This window comes from Salmo trutta, chromosome 24, assembly GCF_901001165.1.
Source record: "Salmo trutta chromosome 24, fSalTru1.1, whole genome shotgun sequence".
NCBI lineage: Eukaryota > Metazoa > Chordata > Actinopteri > Salmoniformes > Salmonidae > Salmo > Salmo trutta.
The window spans coordinates 31,015,818-31,035,175 of NC_042980.1; the positions used below are offsets into that span (position 1 = coordinate 31,015,818).

Sequence of the window (19,358 nt, forward strand, 5' to 3'; positions counted from 1 at the left end):
TTTAATAAAGTACTTTGTTGAAGCCCCTTTGACAGCGATTACAGCCTTGAGTCTTCTTGGGTATGACACTATAAGCTTGGCACACCTGTATTTGGGGAGTATCTCCCATTCGTCTCTGCAGATCTTCTCAAGCTCTGTCAGGTTGGATGGGGAGCGTTGCTGCACAGCTATTTTCAGGTCTCTCAAGAGATGTTCGATCGGGTTCAAGTCCGGGCTCTGGCTGGGCCTCTCAAGTACATTCAGAGACTTGTCCAGAAGCCACTCCTGCGTTGTCCTGTTGCAAGGTGAACCTTCACCCCAGTCTGAGGTCCTGAGCACTCTGGACAAGGTTTTCATCAACGATTCCTCTATATTTTTCTCCGTTCATCTTTGCCTCGATCATTACCAGTCTCCCAGTCTCTGCCGCTGAAAAACACCCCCACAGCATGATGCTGCTACCACCGTGCTTCACCGTAGGGATGGTGCCAGGTTTCCTCCAGACGTGACGCTTTGCATTCAGGCCAAAGAGTTCAATCTTGGTTTCATCAGACCAGAGAATCTTGTTTCTCATGGTCTGAGAGTCTTTAGGTGCCTTTTGGCAAACTCAGAGTGGAAGGTTCTCCCATCTCCACAGAGGAGCTCTGTCAGAGTGACCATTGGGTTCTTGTTCACCTCCCTCTTGTTCACCTCCCTGACCAAATGACTAAAACATGTAATGCCCTTCACCCCCGATTGCTCAGTTTGCCCGGGCGGCCAGCTCTGACATGCACTGTCAAATGTGGGACCTTATACAGACAGGTGTGTGCCTTTCCAAATCATGTCCAATCAATTGCATTTACCACAGGTGGACTCCAATCAAGTTGTAGAAACATCTCAAGGATGAACAATAGAAACAGGATGCACCTGAGCTCAATTTCTAGTCTCATAGCAAAGGGTCTGAATACTTATGCAAATAAGGTATCTGTTTACAGTTTTTAATAAATTAGCAAACTTTTTTTTTTTTTTAAACAGTTTGCGCTTTATGGGGTATTGTGTGTAGATTGCTGAGGAAATTGTTTTGTTTAATCCATTTTAGAATAAGGCTGTAACTTAACAAAATGTGAAAAGTCAAGGGGTCTGAAAACTTTTTGAAGGCACTATGTTCCTTTTTTGGTTAATTATTGCTTCAGTTATAGGGACTTGAACTTCCATCCAGTGTGTTTTGAAGTGGAAAGAGTGGCTGTGACATAGAAAAATACAACTAGAGAGAGTATGCTAAACTTCAGGGGCCCAACCTTCCTAAGGGCCTAAGGCCTCCTATAATTGTCTGTGTCTTGGCTGTGGGTAGTCAGGACTGAAATGGTTCTCGGGAGACAGAGGGTGGCAGAGAATAGAACTACAATCCAGAATGATAAAGAAATCTAATAAAACGTTTTCAAATTCGCCCTCTTTCTTAAAGTGAACTCATCATAACCATAAAAATGCAGCTTCTCTGCCATCTATCTTATAAAACCTTTCAGTCATTGTTTTAAACATATATTTTTCCCACTTTTTTGAAAACATATATACACCCTTGATGAACATGATGTGATTTGTTTTTTGTCATCAGCCCTCCCATTTAACAGATTCAGCAGCCCGAAGGTGGCGGGATCGAGCCTCTCGTTGTCATGGAGATCTGTGTGTGTGTGCTTCCACCGTGTTCTTGGTATGTGACAGGCACAGTCGTTGCTGTATGTAAGACACGTCTAAGCTTGGCCACACTGGAGTCGACACACAACACAAACAAGAAAACAAAGGCACTCTGGGAGGGGGGGGGGGGGGGGGCGAGAGGGTGTAGAGGCAGGGAGAGAGGGAGAGGCATAGCGTTCTCAGAACAGATTGGCACCTCCTCCTGTTGTGTTCATCCCAACCCTCCCACTGGCAAACTCAAAAAAATGATTGGCTGAGGGGATGAGTCCATCCCTCTCTGATCCCCCCTCCCCCACTGTGTGTGCGCTGGGGGCCTCTGATGAAAAAGGAGGGGATGGGGGAGGAGCAGGTGTGGAAACCTGCCCAAACGACACCATAGTCCAGTCCACACCCCTGCTCCCTTCAGTGTCTCAACCTTCCCCCTTTTTGTCACAGTCTAACAGTGCAGCTCCTCAGCTCTGTCGGTCTCTGTTTCATGGTTTGGCGTGGTCAAGGTAGATCGTCTGTGAGCGGGTTGAACATAGAAATAGGTGCTAGGGAGGAGGGGAGTTTGGGGGCTAGTGGTTATTTGACACAGAGCAGCCCACCTACATTGGACACAAACTCCTCTAGGCTCTTGAGGAAGTCCACCTTCTGCTTGCGGTCCATGCTCGGGGGCGTGCTGCTGGCTGTCAGCTTGTTAAAGGCGTCGGCCAGTCGCTGGTAGATGACGGCGTCTCGCTGGGTGGCGAGCAGAGACTCCACCAGCTCCTTGTACTCCGCCTGGAGAGAGGATAGGGAATTATGTCATCATATGAGGACGACAGGAGGTACAATGTCCACATAGTCTTTTGATGATGGTGATCTAAGATACATGTGCGTGGGAAGCATAAAAACAAAGCATACTCACTTGATGTAGGCACACTAGTGTATAGAGAGCTTCTCCCGCTGCCACTGTGATCTCTGTGTTGTGTTTCTGCAGTACCAGCATGTCAAACACCAACTAGAGAGGGAGAGAGAAAGAGATTGTCCATTACAAAACATTTCCTCTTTTTGAGCACAATGAAATGAGGCAGACTCTGTAGTTAGGAGGAAATCCCAGTAGGGGGGTGCCTCACCTTGAGGAAGTGGCGTGTAGCGATGAAGAGGGGCGTGTCTTTCTCCTGGGTCTTGGCACACTGCTCGGCCAGGGGGGACAGAGCCTCCAGACACAGCTGGCTGACCTCTGAACTCATGGATGTCATGCCCAGCTCTAGGGAGTACATGAGACTCTTGAACAGCTCCTCTGGTAGCTGGGGGATCTTCTCAGGAAAAATCTCACAGATGAACGTGATGAGCTTGTAGTACTGGTTACACAGAGACGGGAACTGGAAACACACAGCGACAAGCCAGTTAAACAACCATTGTAGTACAGTGACTATGTAGATCACTACTTCAAGGAAGGGAGCATTGTACATGTATTGGCCCTGGGTCTTACCTTGAGCAGGTCCTGAGACATGAGCGGCAGAATGATGTTGACCCCAAACAGAACTACGTCTGCAGCCGACACCGACCGACCTGCCGCTCCCGAACCCTGCTCCCGGAACACCTCATCTATTCCAACATCAACACGCAAACACAAGAGAGGACTTAGTAAGTATCGACTACTAACTAGGAACCTAAAATATCATACATAAACGTTGACTGATTTTGGAGATGAAGACACACACCTGTGTCTGAGAAGTCAATGAACTCCTTAGAGAGCAGGTTGGTGAGCAGCTCCATGATGAGCAGCAGGTCCTGGTACTGGTCCTCCTCAGCAGCCACATCAGCCCTCTTCCTGCCCAGGTTGTTCTTAGAGTAGACCTGCAGCAGAGTCAGGCACGCCTCGTACAGCTTCATAGACTTCGACTGGGGGGGCGGAGTGGGAGAAGAGGTAGCTGTTGACTCGTGTTCCCAGTGAAATCTCCCACACACAGCTACCAGACTCTTATTTACGATGGCTAATACTGCACAATTTAAACACTTGCCCCCCAATTCACCCTCTCTCTTATTCACGTGTAAATATTGGACTATAAACTGTGTCTTCCTGTATTATACTTATGATAAAATGTTTATTCTATTTACTTTGTTCATATAATAAAGTGTGTGATTTTTATTAAAGTGATCCTCACCTCTCCCAGGTAGCAGATCTGTTTGTGGGCGACCTCCACGAACACCTCGATGATGAGGTTGATCGTCTCGGGCGTGTTGCGGTACACCTCCATCAGGCCGATGCAGCTGGACAGGAAGTCCATGAGGAAGCTGAAGAGAGACGCCACGTTGTCGATCTGCGTTGCCTCGGCGATGCCACACAGCGCCTCCAGGGTGGCAACAATCTCCCGCTTCACACTCTCCTCCTGACAGATCTGAGGAAAGTTCTCCTGGTTGATCAGGTTGAGGAAGCGCTGCTGGAGGGGGTGCAGCACCTGGAGGGAGAGGAACAGAGAGGTGATCAATCAATCACATCCAATCAATCAACAACATTTGTCACAAAGTGCTTTACAGTAACGTGACTCCAACCCCCAAAGGAGAGAGGGCATGAAGAGAGAAAGATCGGGCTATTTTCCTTCCCAACTCTTCTCTAATGGTCTACTGTACTGTAACACTCTACAGTCAGAGCAGCTGGAAGACAGCTGCCATCTCATTCTTAGATCTCTCCCAATGGCTTTGGAGTCATCTTGCATTACTATACAAAGGCCTTCAAGATCATTATGAGGATCATTATCACACCATAGACTCTAGGGAGATCTAATGGTTTTGGTTAAATAATTTGGCTTCACCGTTTGTTACTACTGAAGTCTATGGGGAGAGTAGTTAAACAGAATCACCGCAGTAGGGAAGTTACAGGGAAAAGACAATTGAGATCTCACAATGTGCTACCAGCTGAAGTCTATTTGTAAAGACCGACTATATAAAGGAAATCTGAAGGGAAATGACACTTGAGAGCTGTCAGGTCGTGTCCTTTGAGGGACGTGTGTGAGTTAGTTCCATTCAGGGATTCAGAGTGTGTTGTCTGGCTTCTATAGGGTTCCCCACCTCTGTCCAGTACTGCTGTTTGGTGTCTGAGTCCATGTGTGCAAAGCCCCCCAGAACCAGGGCCTTCATCAGGGACCTCTGTACTGAGCTGGACAGCAGGTCCAGGGGAGGGCTGCGGCTGGCAAACTGCTTTGCCAAGTTCCACCAGTTCTCACACTGTACCACAATGTTGGCCCTGAGAAAGGAAGGATGGAGAAAGGCTCGTTGGCGTTTGATATCATTGGCGAGATAATGAAAAACAAAAAAAATCATTCCACCACAAGAGGGCGATGTTTCAAGCGCCAAAGCTTAGGCTCATATCCTATCTAGATTTTTGTGTGTGCATATTTCAAGTCAGGATACAGAATTGAGTCAGTGTCTCACCTCTCCCTCTTCTCCACCAGACAGACTAGTAGCTCCACCTGATCAGTCAGTCAGTCAGTCAGTCAGTCAGTCAGTCAGTCAGTGTCTCACCTCTCCCTCTTCTCCACCAGACAGACCAGTAGCTCCACCGTGTCGTTGGCCAGTTCAGGTTCAGAGCTCCACACAGACAGGTTGTTGATCACCTTCTCCAGCAGGTATCCCACAATCCACTGGGCCCCCTCCGTGTCCGCCCCGAATGCCATGCTCAGGGGGATACTGATCTAAAGGAGGGATGAAAAGAGTGAGAAAGTGGTGTGAAATGGTGGAGGGATAGATGAAAACCACTGCAACACTTTAAAAGATCAGATGTCAGAAATAGCCATTGTCCAGTCCAGTGATATACTGCACTCCTCCTCACAATGCCACGATCCACAGGAAACCAGCTTCTACAACACACTTCCAGAGAGTACACTGGTGTCAAGGTGACAGAGCACGGGTGGTCTAAACGTGATCGAACTGGTGGTGTAAACATGAAAGTGATGGAAGACCATCCCTAGCATTTTCACCACCTCAAGTGTCCAGTAGGGTTCAGTGACTATCACAAAGACTATTTATGAAGTCATCTGTCAAAGCCATGCCCGGGACATTACCATGCCAGTGTTCTGAGGGCCTTAGGCACTTAGAGGGTTGTAGTGAGAAGTATTGTATTATGGAAGACAAATCAGACAGTGGTGTCTGGTGTTAGTTGTACCTGTTCGTAGAGTTTCTCGTCCACCAGTAGGTACGTCTTGGCCCAGCGTCTGAGTGAGAAGTATTGTATTATGGAAGACAAATCAGACAGTGGTGTCTGGTAGTTGTACCTGTCCGTAGAGTTTCTCGTCCACCAGTAGGCAAGTCTTGGCCCAGCGTCTGAGTGAGAAGTATTGTATTATGGAAGACAAATCAGACAGTGGTGTCTGGTAGTTGTACCTGTTCGTAGAGTTTCTCGTCCACCAGTAGGTACGTCTTGGCCCAGCGTCTGAGTGAGAAGTATTGTATTATGGAAGACAAATCAGACAGTGGTGTCTGGTAGTTGTACCTGTTCGTAGAGTTTCTCGTCCACCAGTAGGTACGTCTTGGCCCAGCGTCTGAGTGAGAAGTATTGTATTATGGAAGACAAATCAGACAGTGGTGTCTGGTAGTTGTACCTGTTCGTAGAGTTTCTCGTCCACCAGTAGGTAAGTCTTGGCCCAGCGTCTGAGGAACCACACAATGTCCTTCCCCATCTGAGGGCTGAGCAGTTCTGTCAGACTGGCCCTGGTGGCCCTGGACTCCACCTCTGATGTCCTCAACACCGCTGACAACAACCTGACAGAGAGAGGGTGGGAGGGAAGGAGGGAGAGAGAGAGGGTGGGAGGGAAGGAGGGAGAGAGAGGGTGGGAGGGAAGGAGGGAGAGAGAGGTGGGAGGGAAGGAGGGAGAGAGGGGTGGGAGGGAAGGAGGGAGAGAGGGTGGGAGGGAGAGAGGGTGGGAGGGGGGAGGGAGAGGGGTGGGAGGGAGGGAGGGTGAGAGGGGTGGGAGGGGGGGAGGGAGAGAGGGTGGGCGGGAGGGGGGTGGGAGGGAGGAGAGGGTGGGAGGGAGGAGGGAGAGAGAGAGAGAGGGTGGGAGGAAGGAGGGAGAGAGAGGGTGGGAGGAAGGAGGGAGAGAGAGGGTGGGAGGGAAGGAGGGAGAGAGAGGGTGGGAGGGAAGGAGGGAGAGAGAGGGTGGAGGGAGGGAGGAGAGAGAGGGTGGGAGGGAAGGAGGGAGAGAGGGTGGGATGGGTAGGAAGGAGGGAGAGGGTGGGAGGGAAAGGAGGGAGAGAGAGGGGTGGGAAGGGAAGGAAGGGAGGAGAGAGGGTGGGAGGGAAGGAGGGAGAGAGAGGGTGGGAGGGAAGGAGGGAGAGGGTGGGAGGGAAGGAAGGGAGAGAGAGGGTGGGAGGGAAGGAGGGAGAGAGAGGTGGGAGGGAAGGAGGGAGAGAGAGGGGGGAGGGAAGGAGGGAGCGAGGGTGGGAGGGGAAGGGAGGAAGGAGGGAGAGAGGGGGCGGGAGGGAGGGAAAGGGAGGAGAGAGGGTGGGGGAGGGAAGGAAGGAGAGAGGGTGGGAGGGAAGGAGGGGAGAGAGGGTGGGAGGGAAGGAGGGAGAGAGAGGGTGGGATGGGAGGGAGGGGAGGAGGAGGCGTGGGAGGGGGAAGGAAGGGAGGACGAGAGGTGGGAGGGAAGGAGGGAGAGAGGGAAGGAGGGAGAGAGGGAAGGAGGGAGAGAGGGAAGGAGGGAGAGAGGGGGGAGGAGAGAGGGTGGGAGGGAGGGAAGGAGAGAGGGTGGGAGGGAGAGAGGGTGAGAGGGTGGGAGGGAAGGAGGGGAGAGAGGGTGGGAGGGAAGGAGGGAGAGAGAGGGTGGGAGGGAAGGAGGGAGAGAGAGGGTGGGAGGGAAGGAGGGAGAGAGGGTGGGAGGGAAGGAGGGAGAGAGAGGGTGGGAGGGAAGGAGGGAGGAGAGAGGGTGGGAGGGAAGGAGGGAGAGAGAGGGTGGGAGGGAAGGAGGGAGAGAGGGTGGGAGGGAAGGAGGGAGAGAGGGTGGGAGGGAAGGAAGGAGGGAGAGGGTGGGAGGGAAGGAGGGAGAGAGAGGGTGGGAGGGAAGGAAGGAGAGAGAGGGTGGGAGGGAAGGAAGGAGGGAGAGAGAGGGTGGGAGGGAAGGAGGGAGAGAGAGGGTGGGAGGGAAGGAGGGAGAGAGAGGGTGGGAGGGAAGGAGGGAGAGAGAGGGTGGAGGGAAGGAGGGAGAGAGAGGGTGGGAGGGAAGGAGGGAGAGAGGGTGGGAAGGAGGGAGAGAGGGTGGGAGGGAAGGAGGGAGAGAGGGTGGGAGGGAAGGAGGGAGAGGGTGGGAGGGAAGGAAGGAGGGAGAGGGTGGGAGGGAAGGAGGGAGAGAGGAGGGTGGGAGGGAAGGAAGGAGAGAGAGGGTGGGAGGGAAGGAAGGAGGGAGAGAGAGGGTGGGAGGGAAGGAGGGAGAGAGGGTGGGAGGGAAGGAGGAGAGAGAGGGTGGGAGGGAAGGAGGGAGAGAGAGGGTGGGAGGGAAGGAGGGAGAGAGAGGGTGGGAGGGAAGGAGGGAGAGAGGGTGGGAGGGAAGGAGGGAGAGAGGGTGGGAGGGAAGGAAGGAGGGAGAGGGTGGGAGGGAAGGAGGGAGAGAGAGGGTGGGAGGAAGGAAGGAGAGAGAGGGTGGGAGGGAAGGAGGGAGAGAGAGGGTGGGAGGGAAGGAGGGAGAGAGGGTGGGAGGGAAGGAGGGAGAGAGAGGGTGGGAGGGAAGGAGGGAGAGAGGGTGGGAGGGAAGGAGGGAGAGAGGGTGGGAGGGAAGGAAGGAGGGAGAGGGTGGGAGGGAAGGAGGGAGAGAGAGGGTGGGAGGGAAGGAAGGAGAGAGGGTGGGAGGGAAGGAGGGAGAGAGAGGGTGGGAGGGAAGGAGGGAGAGAGAGGGTGGGAGGGAAGGAGGGAGAGAGAGGGTGGGAGGGAAGGAAGGAGGGAGAGAGTGTGGGAGGGAAGGAGGGAGAGAGGGTGGGAGGGAAGGAGGGAGAGAGGGAAGGAGGGAGAGAGGGAAGGAGGGAGAGAGGGTGGGAGGGAGAGAGGGTGGGAGGGAGAGAGGGTGGGAGGGAGGGAAGGAGAGAGAGAGGGTGGGAGGGAGGGAAGGAGAGAGAGAGGGTGGGAGGGAAGGAGGGAGAGAGAGGGTGGGTGGGAGGGAAGGAAGGAGGGAGAGAGAGAGGGTGGGAGGGAAGGAGGGAGAGAGGGTGGGAGGGAGGGAAGGAGAGAGAGAGGGTGGGAGGGAAGGAGGGAGAGAGGGTGGGAGGGAGGGAAGGAGAGAGAGAGGGTGGGAGGGAAGGAGGGAGAGAGAGGGTGGGTGGGAGGGAAGGAAGGAGGGAGAGAGAGAGGGTGGGAGGGAAGGAGGGAGAGAGGGTGGGAGGGAGGGAAGGAGAGAGAGAGGGTGGGAGGGAAGGAGAGGGAGAGAGAGGGTGGGTGGGAGGGAAGGAGAGAGAGAGGGTGGGAGGGAGGGAAGGAGAGAGAGAGGGTGGGAGGGAAGGAGAGGGAGAGAGAGGGTGGGTGGGAGGGAAGGAGAGAGAGAGGGTGGGAGGGAGGGAAGGAGAGAGAGAGGGTGGGAGGGAAGGAGGGAGAGAGAGGGTGGGTGGGAGGGAAGGAGAGAGAGAGGGTGGGAGGGAGGGAAGGAGAGAGAGAGGGTGGGAGGGAAGGAGAGGGAGAGAGAGGGTGGGTGGGAGGGAAGGAAGGAGGGAGAGAGAGAGGGTGGGAGGGAAGGAGGGAGAGAGGGTGGGAGGGAGGGAAGGAGAGAGAGAGGGTGGGAGGGAAGGAGGGAGAGAGGGTGGGAGGGAGGGAAGGAGAGAGAGAGGGTGGGAGGGAAGGAGGGAGAGAGAGGGTGGGTGGGAGGGAAGGAAGGAGGGAGAGAGAGAGGGTGGGAGGGAAGGAGGGAGAGAGGGTGGGAGGGAGGGAAGGAGAGAGAGAGGGTGGGAGGGAAGGAGAGGGAGAGAGAGGGTGGGTGGGAGGGAAGGAGAGAGAAGTGAAAGGTAAAGGAGAAAAATAAATGGAAAAAGAGGAAAATGGACAGAGAGAGACGGATAGAGAGAATAAAGAGGACGAGGAGAGAGGTAACGAGGGAAGTGATAAGAAGCCAAGGCCAGGACACGGAGAAGAACAAAAGAAAGAGGTGGGAATTCAGTGTCTGTTGAAATCAGTCACTCAGACAACAAATGACCACGTCGACACACTCTGTTAAAGGCCAGAGAGACATACGGCTTAGTGCATCTTAGTGTTCTGTATGTGAGAGATGGGCCTCAGTACATGCCCACGCAGCACCACAGTGCACTGTTTCACATTGTTTGCAAAAACAAAAGCCCATTGACATTAACAGCGTCGGGGTCGCACAGTGTTATTAGGAAACCCGATGCCGGCCTCTTGTTTTTCCAATCCTCTGTCTGTTCTCCTTCACCCCCACAGAGAACAATCCTCTGTCCCCGTGCCTCCTCACCCCCACAGAACAATCCTCTGTCCCCGTGCCTCCTCACCCCCACAGAACAATCCTCTGTCCCCGTGCCTCCTCACCCCCACAGAACAATCCTCTGTCCCCGTGCCTCCTCACCCCCACAAAACAATCCTCTGTCCCCGTGCCTCCTCACCCCCACAAAACAATCCTCTGTCCCCGTGCCTCCTCACCCCCACAAAACAATCCTTTGTCCCTGTGCCCCCTCACAGAACAATCCTCTCTGTCCCTGTGTCCCTTCACCCCCACAGAACAATCCTCTGTCCCCGTGCCGCCCCTCACCCCCACAGAACAATCCTCTGTCCCTGTGTCCCTTCACCCCCACAGAACAATCCTCTGTCCCCGTGCCGCCCCTCACCCCCACAGAACAATCCTCTGTCCATGTGTCCCTTCACCCCCACAGAACAATCCTCTGTCCCTGTGTCCCTTCACCCCCACAGAACAATCCTCTGTCCCTGTGTCTCTTCACCCCCACAAAACAATCCTCTGTCCCTGTGTCCCTTCACCCCCACAAAACAATCCTCTGTCCCTGTGCCTCCTTCACCCCCACAGAACAATCCTCTGTCCCTGTGTCTCCTCACCCCCACAGAACAATCCTCTGTCCCTGTGCCCCCACAGAACAATCCTCTCTGTCCCTGTGTCCCTTCACCCCCACAAAACAATCCTCTGTCCCTGTGTCCCTTCACCCCCACAGAACAATCCTCTCTGTCCCTGTGTCCCTTCACCCCCACAAAACAATCCTCTCTGCCCCTGTGTCCCTTCACCCCCACAGAACAATCCCCTGTGTCCCTTTACCCCCACAGAACAATCCTCTGTCCCAGTCCCTCCTCACCCCCACAGAGAACAATCCAGAGGCCCTTTCCACAACCCCAACCACCTCCAACATTCCCTATATGATTGCATGTACCCCCCCAACCCCACACACACATGACCCCAGCCCTCTCCTAGTCTTAGCAGCACCTGGCCCTGCCCTAATTGAATAACATGTTAGGGAGTGGTGGTCGGGGCTGGGAGGGCTGGCGCCGGGGTCTGCTCTAAGGATGGCTAGGTCGCTACGCCATCATGCATCCAAGGGCCTGTGTGTGTGTGTCTCCCACGGCCTGTGCATGTGTTAGCAACTGGCATGGCTGGGTCTGTGCCAGGGCATTCCCCCTCTGCGGCACTGGCACCACACCCCCAGGGAGCCACACCCGCATCGCTGGGGACCAGTGATCACACACACACACACACACACACACACACACACACACACACACACACACACACACACACACACGTGGATCATTGGCCTCGCACTGTACGTAATATTTCCCCTAACATTGTACTGTACTGTCGGGGCGAGGACCCCCTACCTAGATAAAAAAAAAGTTTGGCTTCTGTTGGTTTCTATGGACAGTTTCCATGCCAGATGGCCTGTGTAGTGTTATGTGGGCCGTTGTGCCCTGCCTGGAAAATAATCTACGGGAAAGGCAGCCGCCATGCCATGCCACGGGGCAGAGGGTTTTATGAGACACACTCCAGACAGACAGAGCACTGGTGTGAACGTGACAGAGCTCTACAACCAGGGCTTAGTGAACAAGTCCACAGCTTAAAGCTCAGCTGCTGTAGACAGTGTGGAGAGACTGTCCAAGCTGTCCATTAGATCAGAGACAGACAGTGAGGGTAGACTGTCCATTAGATCAGAGACAGACAGTGAGGGTAGACTGTCCATTAGATCAGTGACTGAGACAGTGCATTTCAGATAGTGCTAAGCGATTGACCGAAATGGTCTGTTATTTTTTGGCTTTGAAACAACTAATTGACCGACGTTGGTTCAATTACTTGAATTCCATTTAGTTTTAATTTTTTCCTTCTTCTGTGGACTCAATGCGCACATTGTGCAGTTTCTCTAGATATAGCACAGTTCGGGCTCGATCTGATTTATGTCGTAGGGAGTTGTAGTTTCCAACAGGCCAATAGTCTACATAGTTTAGCGCAGAAAACGTGGTAATTAACTACAATGACCATAATCCATTGCGCGCCTGCTTGTCCGGTCTGTGTTTCTTTTACGCCTGCTACGTAAGAGGGAAGAATGCGTGATCGAGAGCAGCTGCATCGCAAGCTATCTCTACCTGAAAATACATGATCTAAGTGACTGATAGTTGGAATTCAGCTGTAATAAAAATATGCCTTATTTAAGTTGAAGAACGACTGAAATAGTGATTTTGTCAGACAGCACAGGCAGCAGCTCTATAGAGATGAGATGACTTGGAATGAAATAATAAAGTCATCAAATAAAACAAATATAATATACAACTGAAATATTTTATTAAAGTAATGTAAAAAAATCTATGTTTAATAAGGGATAATCAGACTGCCATCATGGGACTTTTATTACTAGTTTTATTCTGCATTTTTACAGCATTCAAACCACAACGCATAGCGAGGGCATTTCCTTTTTTTAAAACCATGATTATTTTTAATAATCGAACCGACCTCAAAAAGCACTAATTTCAGACCCATAGCAGCGACGGGCAACTCGGGTCCACTGACAGGAGCCAGAGTATCGCTTGGTTTCAGTTCTCTCTTTCAAACCAAACATCTCATTTAGATGTGGGAATCCAGGTGTTTGCAATTAAGTGCCAGAAAGCAAATCAGCAGACATTCAGCCTGTACTGTACACAGCCTTTTGACCAATCATAGTCCCTCCCTTACCTGATGACAGAGTCTGTCCTGTTGCACCCTGGGATAGAGGAGGCCTTCTCCCCGGGGGAGCCCAGTATCTGCAGGGTGGTGTTGATGTCTACCTCAGTAGAGTGGTTGATAGAATACTCCATCACCTCCGCTGGGATCAGAGGAGTCTCACCCTGAGGGTCATCTGCCAGGACGTAGCCTGAACCCCCCCCCCCACACACATTCAATAATTAGCATTCACAACTACACTCTGACAACTAGGACTATGGCTAGCCAGAAACAATCCATTAAGGAGGTACAACAATCCATTTGGAAGACAACATTTTCCATCACAGCAAAACTCCTACAGTGGAGCTTTCCACTGATACATTACAACCAATGTCATTCTTCACCAGTGTTACGCAAAGCACTGCTAAGATCCCCTAGAAAAACTCTAAGCACACTAAGAGAGAGAACCAACTAAGGGTGTATGACTCCAAATGAAGTTAGGCACCAAAGGGCAGTTCTGTGGCCACTGAGAATGCTACATTGTACTAAACAGCAGCAGTTGTACAACTGGTGGCCTGGCCCTTCCCGAAACAACATTCCTGCCATGCACCAATACACCAGCGCAGCCTGCCTCCCAGCCTAAATTTAGTCCCTAAAAACAACTAAGGAGATCTAAGGACAAAGTCTATGCCCCCCAGAGTGCAGTTATAGGTTTCATTTTATGCTAACAGAACATAATTGACTGAATGCTAAAATAATTGTTACATAATAAAACCATACCTAAAACAACAAGGGAGCACTGATGGAACTGAGCCATGTATCCAACATAGGGCACTAGCCTTATTAATGTTGGGAATCATCCCTTATAGTTATCCACTGACCTGAGACCAGTATGAGCCAGTGGATGTCTTCGTAGAGGTCGTCCAGGACCTTGCGGTCCACTGATCCGGGGTTAGACGAGTTCATGAGGTGCTGCTGGGTCCTCTGGAGCTGGCCGTGGAGCCGCGTCACCCGGTCCTCCAACAGACTGACCACACACACACACACACACACACGTCAGAATCATGAAAGTCACTTACAGAGCTAGGGGATAGTCTAAAAGCAAGAGGTGTGTGTATGTACCTGGTCAGTAGGGGGATACAGTGGTTGGCTGCGATGCGTCCTAACATGCCGATGCTGGCGAGCTGGTCTGAGAACAGCTCTCTGTCGTCCTCCTGTAACTCGTTAATCTCATCCTCCTCATGAGAGGCCACACCGTTTGCTGTCTGGAGGACAGGAGAAAAAGAAAACAGGAAAAAAGAAAACAGGAAAAACAGAATATGTGAAGGAGTGGGAGAACGTGGATCATAGTGGATCGACTGTTTACAAGCATTAACATATCAATTAACCATAACAATTGACTGATTATTTGAGTCTAGGTCAAATCAAATGTTATTGGTCACACACATGGTTAGCAGATGTTAATGCGAGTGTAGCGAAATGCTTGTGCTTCTAGTTCTTACCATGCAGTAATATCTAACAAGTAATCTATCAATTCCACAACAACTACCTTATACACACAAGTGTAAAGGAATGAATAAGAATATGTGCATATAAATATATGAATGAGTGATGGCCGAACGGCATAGGCAAGATGCAGTAGATGGTATAGAGTACACTATATACATATGAGATGAGTAATGTAGGGTAGGTTGACAGGTGTGTGTGTGTGTGTCTCACCAGATTGCGGGTGCCGTCGGGGGCGGCCAGGTGACACTGGATGTAGGAGTTGAAGACCTGAACGGCGGGTTGGACGAAGCAGCCGCGGGGGAAATGTTCATCGTCCTGAACCAGGGTCAGCCATGACTCTAACAGCTTGTCATACGCCTCCATGTATACCATGTCATCCTTATCCAGCTGGGCAGGGGGAGAGAGACAGACTCATTGAATGTGCCTTTTCAATGCAACAACAACACGTGAAACATTTTCTCCATGGATCCACTATGTTCCTTGCAGTAATGTTCCTGCTGTAAGGTTAGCGGTGTAATGCTGACCACTTCCTCCAGGGCGGCGCTGCGTCCGAAGGAGCAGGTGAGGAGGGTGAGACAGTTGATGAAGGAGGTGAAGAGCTCGCTGGGCAGGGCGGTCAGGATGACACGGGGGAACGTGCTGATCAGGTTGGAGATGATGTTAGAGATACCTACTGCCTCAGAGTCCTCGATCTCTATCCTGGGACACAAACAAAACACAACCTTAGAGGAATGTTGGCCAATTTGATTCCAAATCAGACCGTTTTTGAAAGTATTTCACAAATGTTTTTGAACCAGGTATGGTACTAAACCAGACACTGTGCTCTGCTGCCCAGTGTGTGAGCACTGAGCTGTACCTGTTGCCTTGGGTTTAGGGCCATGTTTCCACAGCCCCAGTTAGAGCACTGTCTGGAGGCCTGCCTGCTGTAGCTAGCCTACTGCCTAGCACCGTGCGGCTCGCTAACCCCCATCAGATGGATTTAAATTGCAAGCAGAGCTGTTCAATCACAGCAGATTGGCCATGCTGCCCGCATGGTTTTCCGATGATGCAACTGGAAAAAAGCTCCAGGAATAGGTGATTACGGAGAAGGGAGAGAGAGACCCTTACTCACTCCGCCTAGCAAGTCACGAGTTCCGAGCACACAAGTGTGTATGCGTTTTATTTATACATTAGAGCTGAGTCCTCTTGATTCAGATAAGACCTACTTTAACGGAGGACAGCCGAGTCGATTACACACAAAATCACATTACTCTACCAGCCTCCAGTCCAAATAATCACTTACAATCCCACACAGCCCATAATGATCAACATGCAGTACAGATTAATCTACGTGTCATCTTAAAACAACTGCCCAAGTTCAAAACTCATTTAGAGCTTCTTGAACGCACAGAGGGCAGCAGTGTTTCTAGCCCTGGATTGGGTCCATTGAAACCAACCAGTTAGTCTAAGGTCCTAACAGACTCACCCATTGATCATGCTGAGAAGCCCCTCCACCAGGTGGGCCAGGTAGGAGACCTGAGCGGTCTCATCAGGGAAGATGGGGCCGTGCATGGAGGCCAGTTGGGCCAGGCACTGCAGGGAGTCCTGGGCCATGTCTGAGTCCTCACGGATCTTTCTGTGCACCTGAGGAGACAAGTAGAGGGGAGAAGAGGAGAGGGTTGTGTTAAATAGTTGTTTTTAAGCAAGTGATGACATACAGCTATCTCCTCAGAAGAGTTTTTCCTTATGATGACGACAATAATGATGGTGGTTGTGAGACCATGAAGGTAAAATGAGCAGAAACTGGGTTGAAATAATGTCTTGTGCATCTCCGACAAATCACAACACAAACCTGACCAGTGCCAATCACGCCCCATAACACCTGACCAGGACACAAAGGACAGTCACAGCTCTCGGTTTCCATTCAGTCCACGTTAACCCTGACACTTTTCCCAGCTACTTGGGAGTCAAATTACACCGAGGTCTGAGGACTGCCACTGATGACCAGAACAATAGACAGAATTTTAAGACCAATTGAAGTGACTCACTGTCTTTTGAAGCGATAAGAACAGAGAATCAATGCTCGAAGCGCTGGTCCCCGAACCCAGACACAGTAACCCTGGACGTCACCACAAACAATCCCAATCGATAACAGAGCCCGTCTGAATCTCTCCGAGGCAGTCTCAACCAAACCCAGAGTGGATCTTCTCAGAAACGGATTGGTAGTCAGAGTCGACTTGTTATTCTCTGTCACAGAGGTTGCATGGTGAATTGGCTGCGTGGACACCGAGCGGTGAGCAGGCTTCAGCTCTACTGTGGAGCAACATGTGTTTTCACTGACAAGCAGCACAATGTGCACGCTTGGCTCTGAACGCTCAGAACTGTCTATTCTCGGTTTCTTTTACTGTTATTGTCCCTGAAAAACCCCAGTGCTAGCCCCACAAGTCCAACGCAACCGTTTGCATGCCACCCAACAGCTCCAGAACTCCCCACCACTCTCCCTTCTTCCTCTGAGAGACCCCCTCTCTCAACCTCCCTTTTGTTCTCGCTCTCCCTTTCTTCTCCAGCTGTAGTGGCTAGTTGTCAGCCACTGTGATCCGAGGGCTCTGATGCTAACGTAGCGAAGCGCAGCCGAGAGACCTCACTGCTGCTGGGTAGTGCTGCTGCTTCCCTCTCCAGAGTGTGAAGTCATTCTCTGGAGGAGAGAAGTGAAGGGGAGGAGAGAGTGAGGGAGGGAGGAGAAGGAGAGAAGTGAAGGGGAGGAGAGAGTGAGGGAGGAGAAGGAGAGAAAGCGAGTGCAAGGCCAAAGATTGTATGCCGCACGCGCTCTAAAAACAGCTGCACCAACGAACATCCGCACAACGCTAGCTATGCCAATCGCCTTGAGTCCGACTATAGTTAGAGACAGGCAGGGGGTAGAGGGTAAATCAAAACAAGACTGGGCACTCCTCTGCGCAGAGAGAATGAAGGAGAGAGAATGAGTCCTATTTATAGCAGGAGACAAAGCCTGGTGTCTGTTTCCTCAGGGGATTGGAGGCCTTTCTGTTTTTTTTCCATCAACTGAGCGCTTCCGTCGGATTGTCTCTCTCCTTCTCGCTCTCTTGTTCGTTCAGATCCAGTTACTGCCGCCCAGGGTGGAATCAGCCATCGTCAAAACATCATAGGTCCAGCACTCCAGACGCAGCCCTGATTGTGTTTACTGGGCAAACAGAGCTCTAGTGTGAGTGTGTACTAGACGCTGATATGTTCTGACTTAAAGCAGACGCAACCCTGGGCAAGAGAAGCAGTACACACAGAGACACTAACAGAATCACAAATTAAAGCCACCCTCTCATCAGTCCAAACCCAATACAAGCCAAAACCAAAGCAAACCACTAACAAAAACAGCAGAAGGCAAAATTACAGCTGGTAGGGAAAATGTTATCTTATCACTCATTTCACTAGGTGTCAAAAGAACAGAGTGGCATATTTCCCTGATCTTCTGCCCCTAGCCAAGTTACCCTCCCTGGCCTAGACCACTGTCTCAGAGTGGAACTGAGAATGCTCTTCTCACAGTCTACCTCCAACATTGATTTCTTTCAGATCTGTTTCTGTTTCCTTCAGGTCACTGAACTGGAAGCTTCAACTTCATAATGTAAAGGAGTGGATGTATGTACTTGGAGAGAGACTTCTGACCTTCAACATTCCTTAGACCACTTAGCCTCCAGAGTGGAGTTGTTTAAAGGAAGAGATGGACCCCCTCAGGGTCCTTAAGAGGGTGTGTGGGGGGGGGGGGGTCCTGTTAACGGGGCCCCCTAATCCCAGGGTTAGGGTGTAATCCTGCCATCGCTCTCTTTGAACTCTGACCCTGGCAGCGCGTGCCTGGACGGCCCCCTCCCTGGGCCGTCACCCTTGCAGCTGAGGATTGAGAAGCAGCAGCTGAGCACCCCAAAACACACAAAACAGTTGCACACACACAGACGGACAAAACAAACTGTTGCACACACAGACAGACAGACACCACTCTTACATTAACCACATAAATACCACATTGTGGAGGTAAGAAACACCACAACTCTTGTTAGGCTGGTCGGTGGTCAGACACAATAGAGATTTTCTGGTCCCAAACCACTCAATGAAAGGAGAGGGATTTACACACATCCAAAACGTAAAATTCTACAATACAAAATATATATTATTTTACATTTAAGTCATTTAGCAGACGCTCTAATCCAGAGCGACTTACAATTATGATTCCAAACAGCTCAAAACATCTATTGGCTTCTCAACCTCACTCATCCAAAATGATATCTCATGCCAGTTGTAGAAACTGAGCGATGCAGAATAGAGAGAAGTCTCCAGTGATGTGATATGGCCTGGAGGAGAAGGGAGCAGTATATGGCAGGACACTGGGACTTGAAAACACATACAGGAGAGAGTAGAGTGGAGCAGTATTTGGCAGAGGCACACAGAGAGCCTGGATGTTGAGGGAGAGCTGACGGATTTCTTCCACACTTAATCTCGCTCACACCACTAAGCCAGAACGGCAGCTTCACACACACACACACACACACACACACACACACACACACACACACACACACACACACACACGTTTCACTGCCATATCTACACGTCACCTAGGAAAAATACTACATTGCAATATCAAGATTATTTGTAATAAATGCGTCACTATAAAATGTCCCGTTTCACATGCCTCATTATAAAATCCAGTTGAAACCCTCCCACTCCGTAGTAAGAACCACAAGAAGAGACAACGGTCAAGGAGCAGTCAGCAGGACAGAAGGATGTTCTAGCTACATAGAAAGATGAGAAAAATACTCACGGTGAAGAAGAGGTCCATGACACAGGTGTCAAGCAGGGCTTCTCTCCAGGTCTCTGTGGGCTTCAGCATCACGTTCTGGGTGGACTCGAACATGGCGATGTAGTGGCGCCCCAGTGACCCCCAAGTTAAGGCCAACAACATGGGGAATGCTGACTCTCTGGCTCACACACACACAAAAGCCCCTGTCACTAGAGCCCTGTCAGTCAGTCACAGTGGAATCTGGTCTGTCTCCCTCCCTCTCTCTCTCTCTGCCTGCCATGCTCTCCCTCTCTGCAGTCTGAGTGGCGTGGAAACTTGTGGTTACTCACCCACTAGCTCTC

The 19,358-nt window shown here is 51.2% G+C and overlaps 1 protein-coding gene across 2 annotated transcripts in view; it reads right to left on the reverse strand.

The window, feature by feature from the left end:
* Positions 1–1,390: 1,390 nt before the first annotated feature.
* xpo4 (exportin 4) overlaps positions 1,391–19,358 on the reverse strand; it is a 43,655-nt gene continuing 25,687 nt past the window's right edge. The window contains exons 7-22 of one of the 2 annotated variants that reach the window (XM_029711826.1): positions 19,039–19,151; positions 15,700–15,857; positions 14,759–14,933; positions 14,445–14,621; positions 13,848–13,990; positions 13,607–13,752; positions 12,759–12,936; positions 6,213–6,372; positions 5,137–5,306; positions 4,684–4,858; positions 3,780–4,073; positions 3,336–3,516; positions 3,104–3,219; positions 2,745–2,993; positions 2,537–2,629; positions 1,391–2,409 (exon numbers count right to left, since the gene is read on the reverse strand). In XM_029711826.1, coding sequence (XP_029567686.1) covers positions 2,212–2,409; positions 2,537–2,629; positions 2,745–2,993; positions 3,104–3,219; positions 3,336–3,516; positions 3,780–4,073; positions 4,684–4,858; positions 5,137–5,306; positions 6,213–6,372; positions 12,759–12,936; positions 13,607–13,752; positions 13,848–13,990; positions 14,445–14,621; positions 14,759–14,933; positions 15,700–15,857; positions 19,039–19,151 — 2,726 coding nt within the window. In that variant the 3' untranslated portion in view covers positions 1,391–2,211. Of the gene's footprint in view, positions 2,410–2,536; positions 2,630–2,744; positions 2,994–3,103; positions 3,232–3,335; positions 3,517–3,779; positions 4,074–4,683; positions 4,859–5,136; positions 5,307–6,212; positions 6,373–12,758; positions 12,937–13,606; positions 13,753–13,847; positions 13,991–14,444; positions 14,622–14,758; positions 14,934–15,699; positions 15,858–19,038; positions 19,152–19,358 lie in introns of both variants that reach the window. The other variant, XM_029711825.1, reaches the window with a different exon arrangement.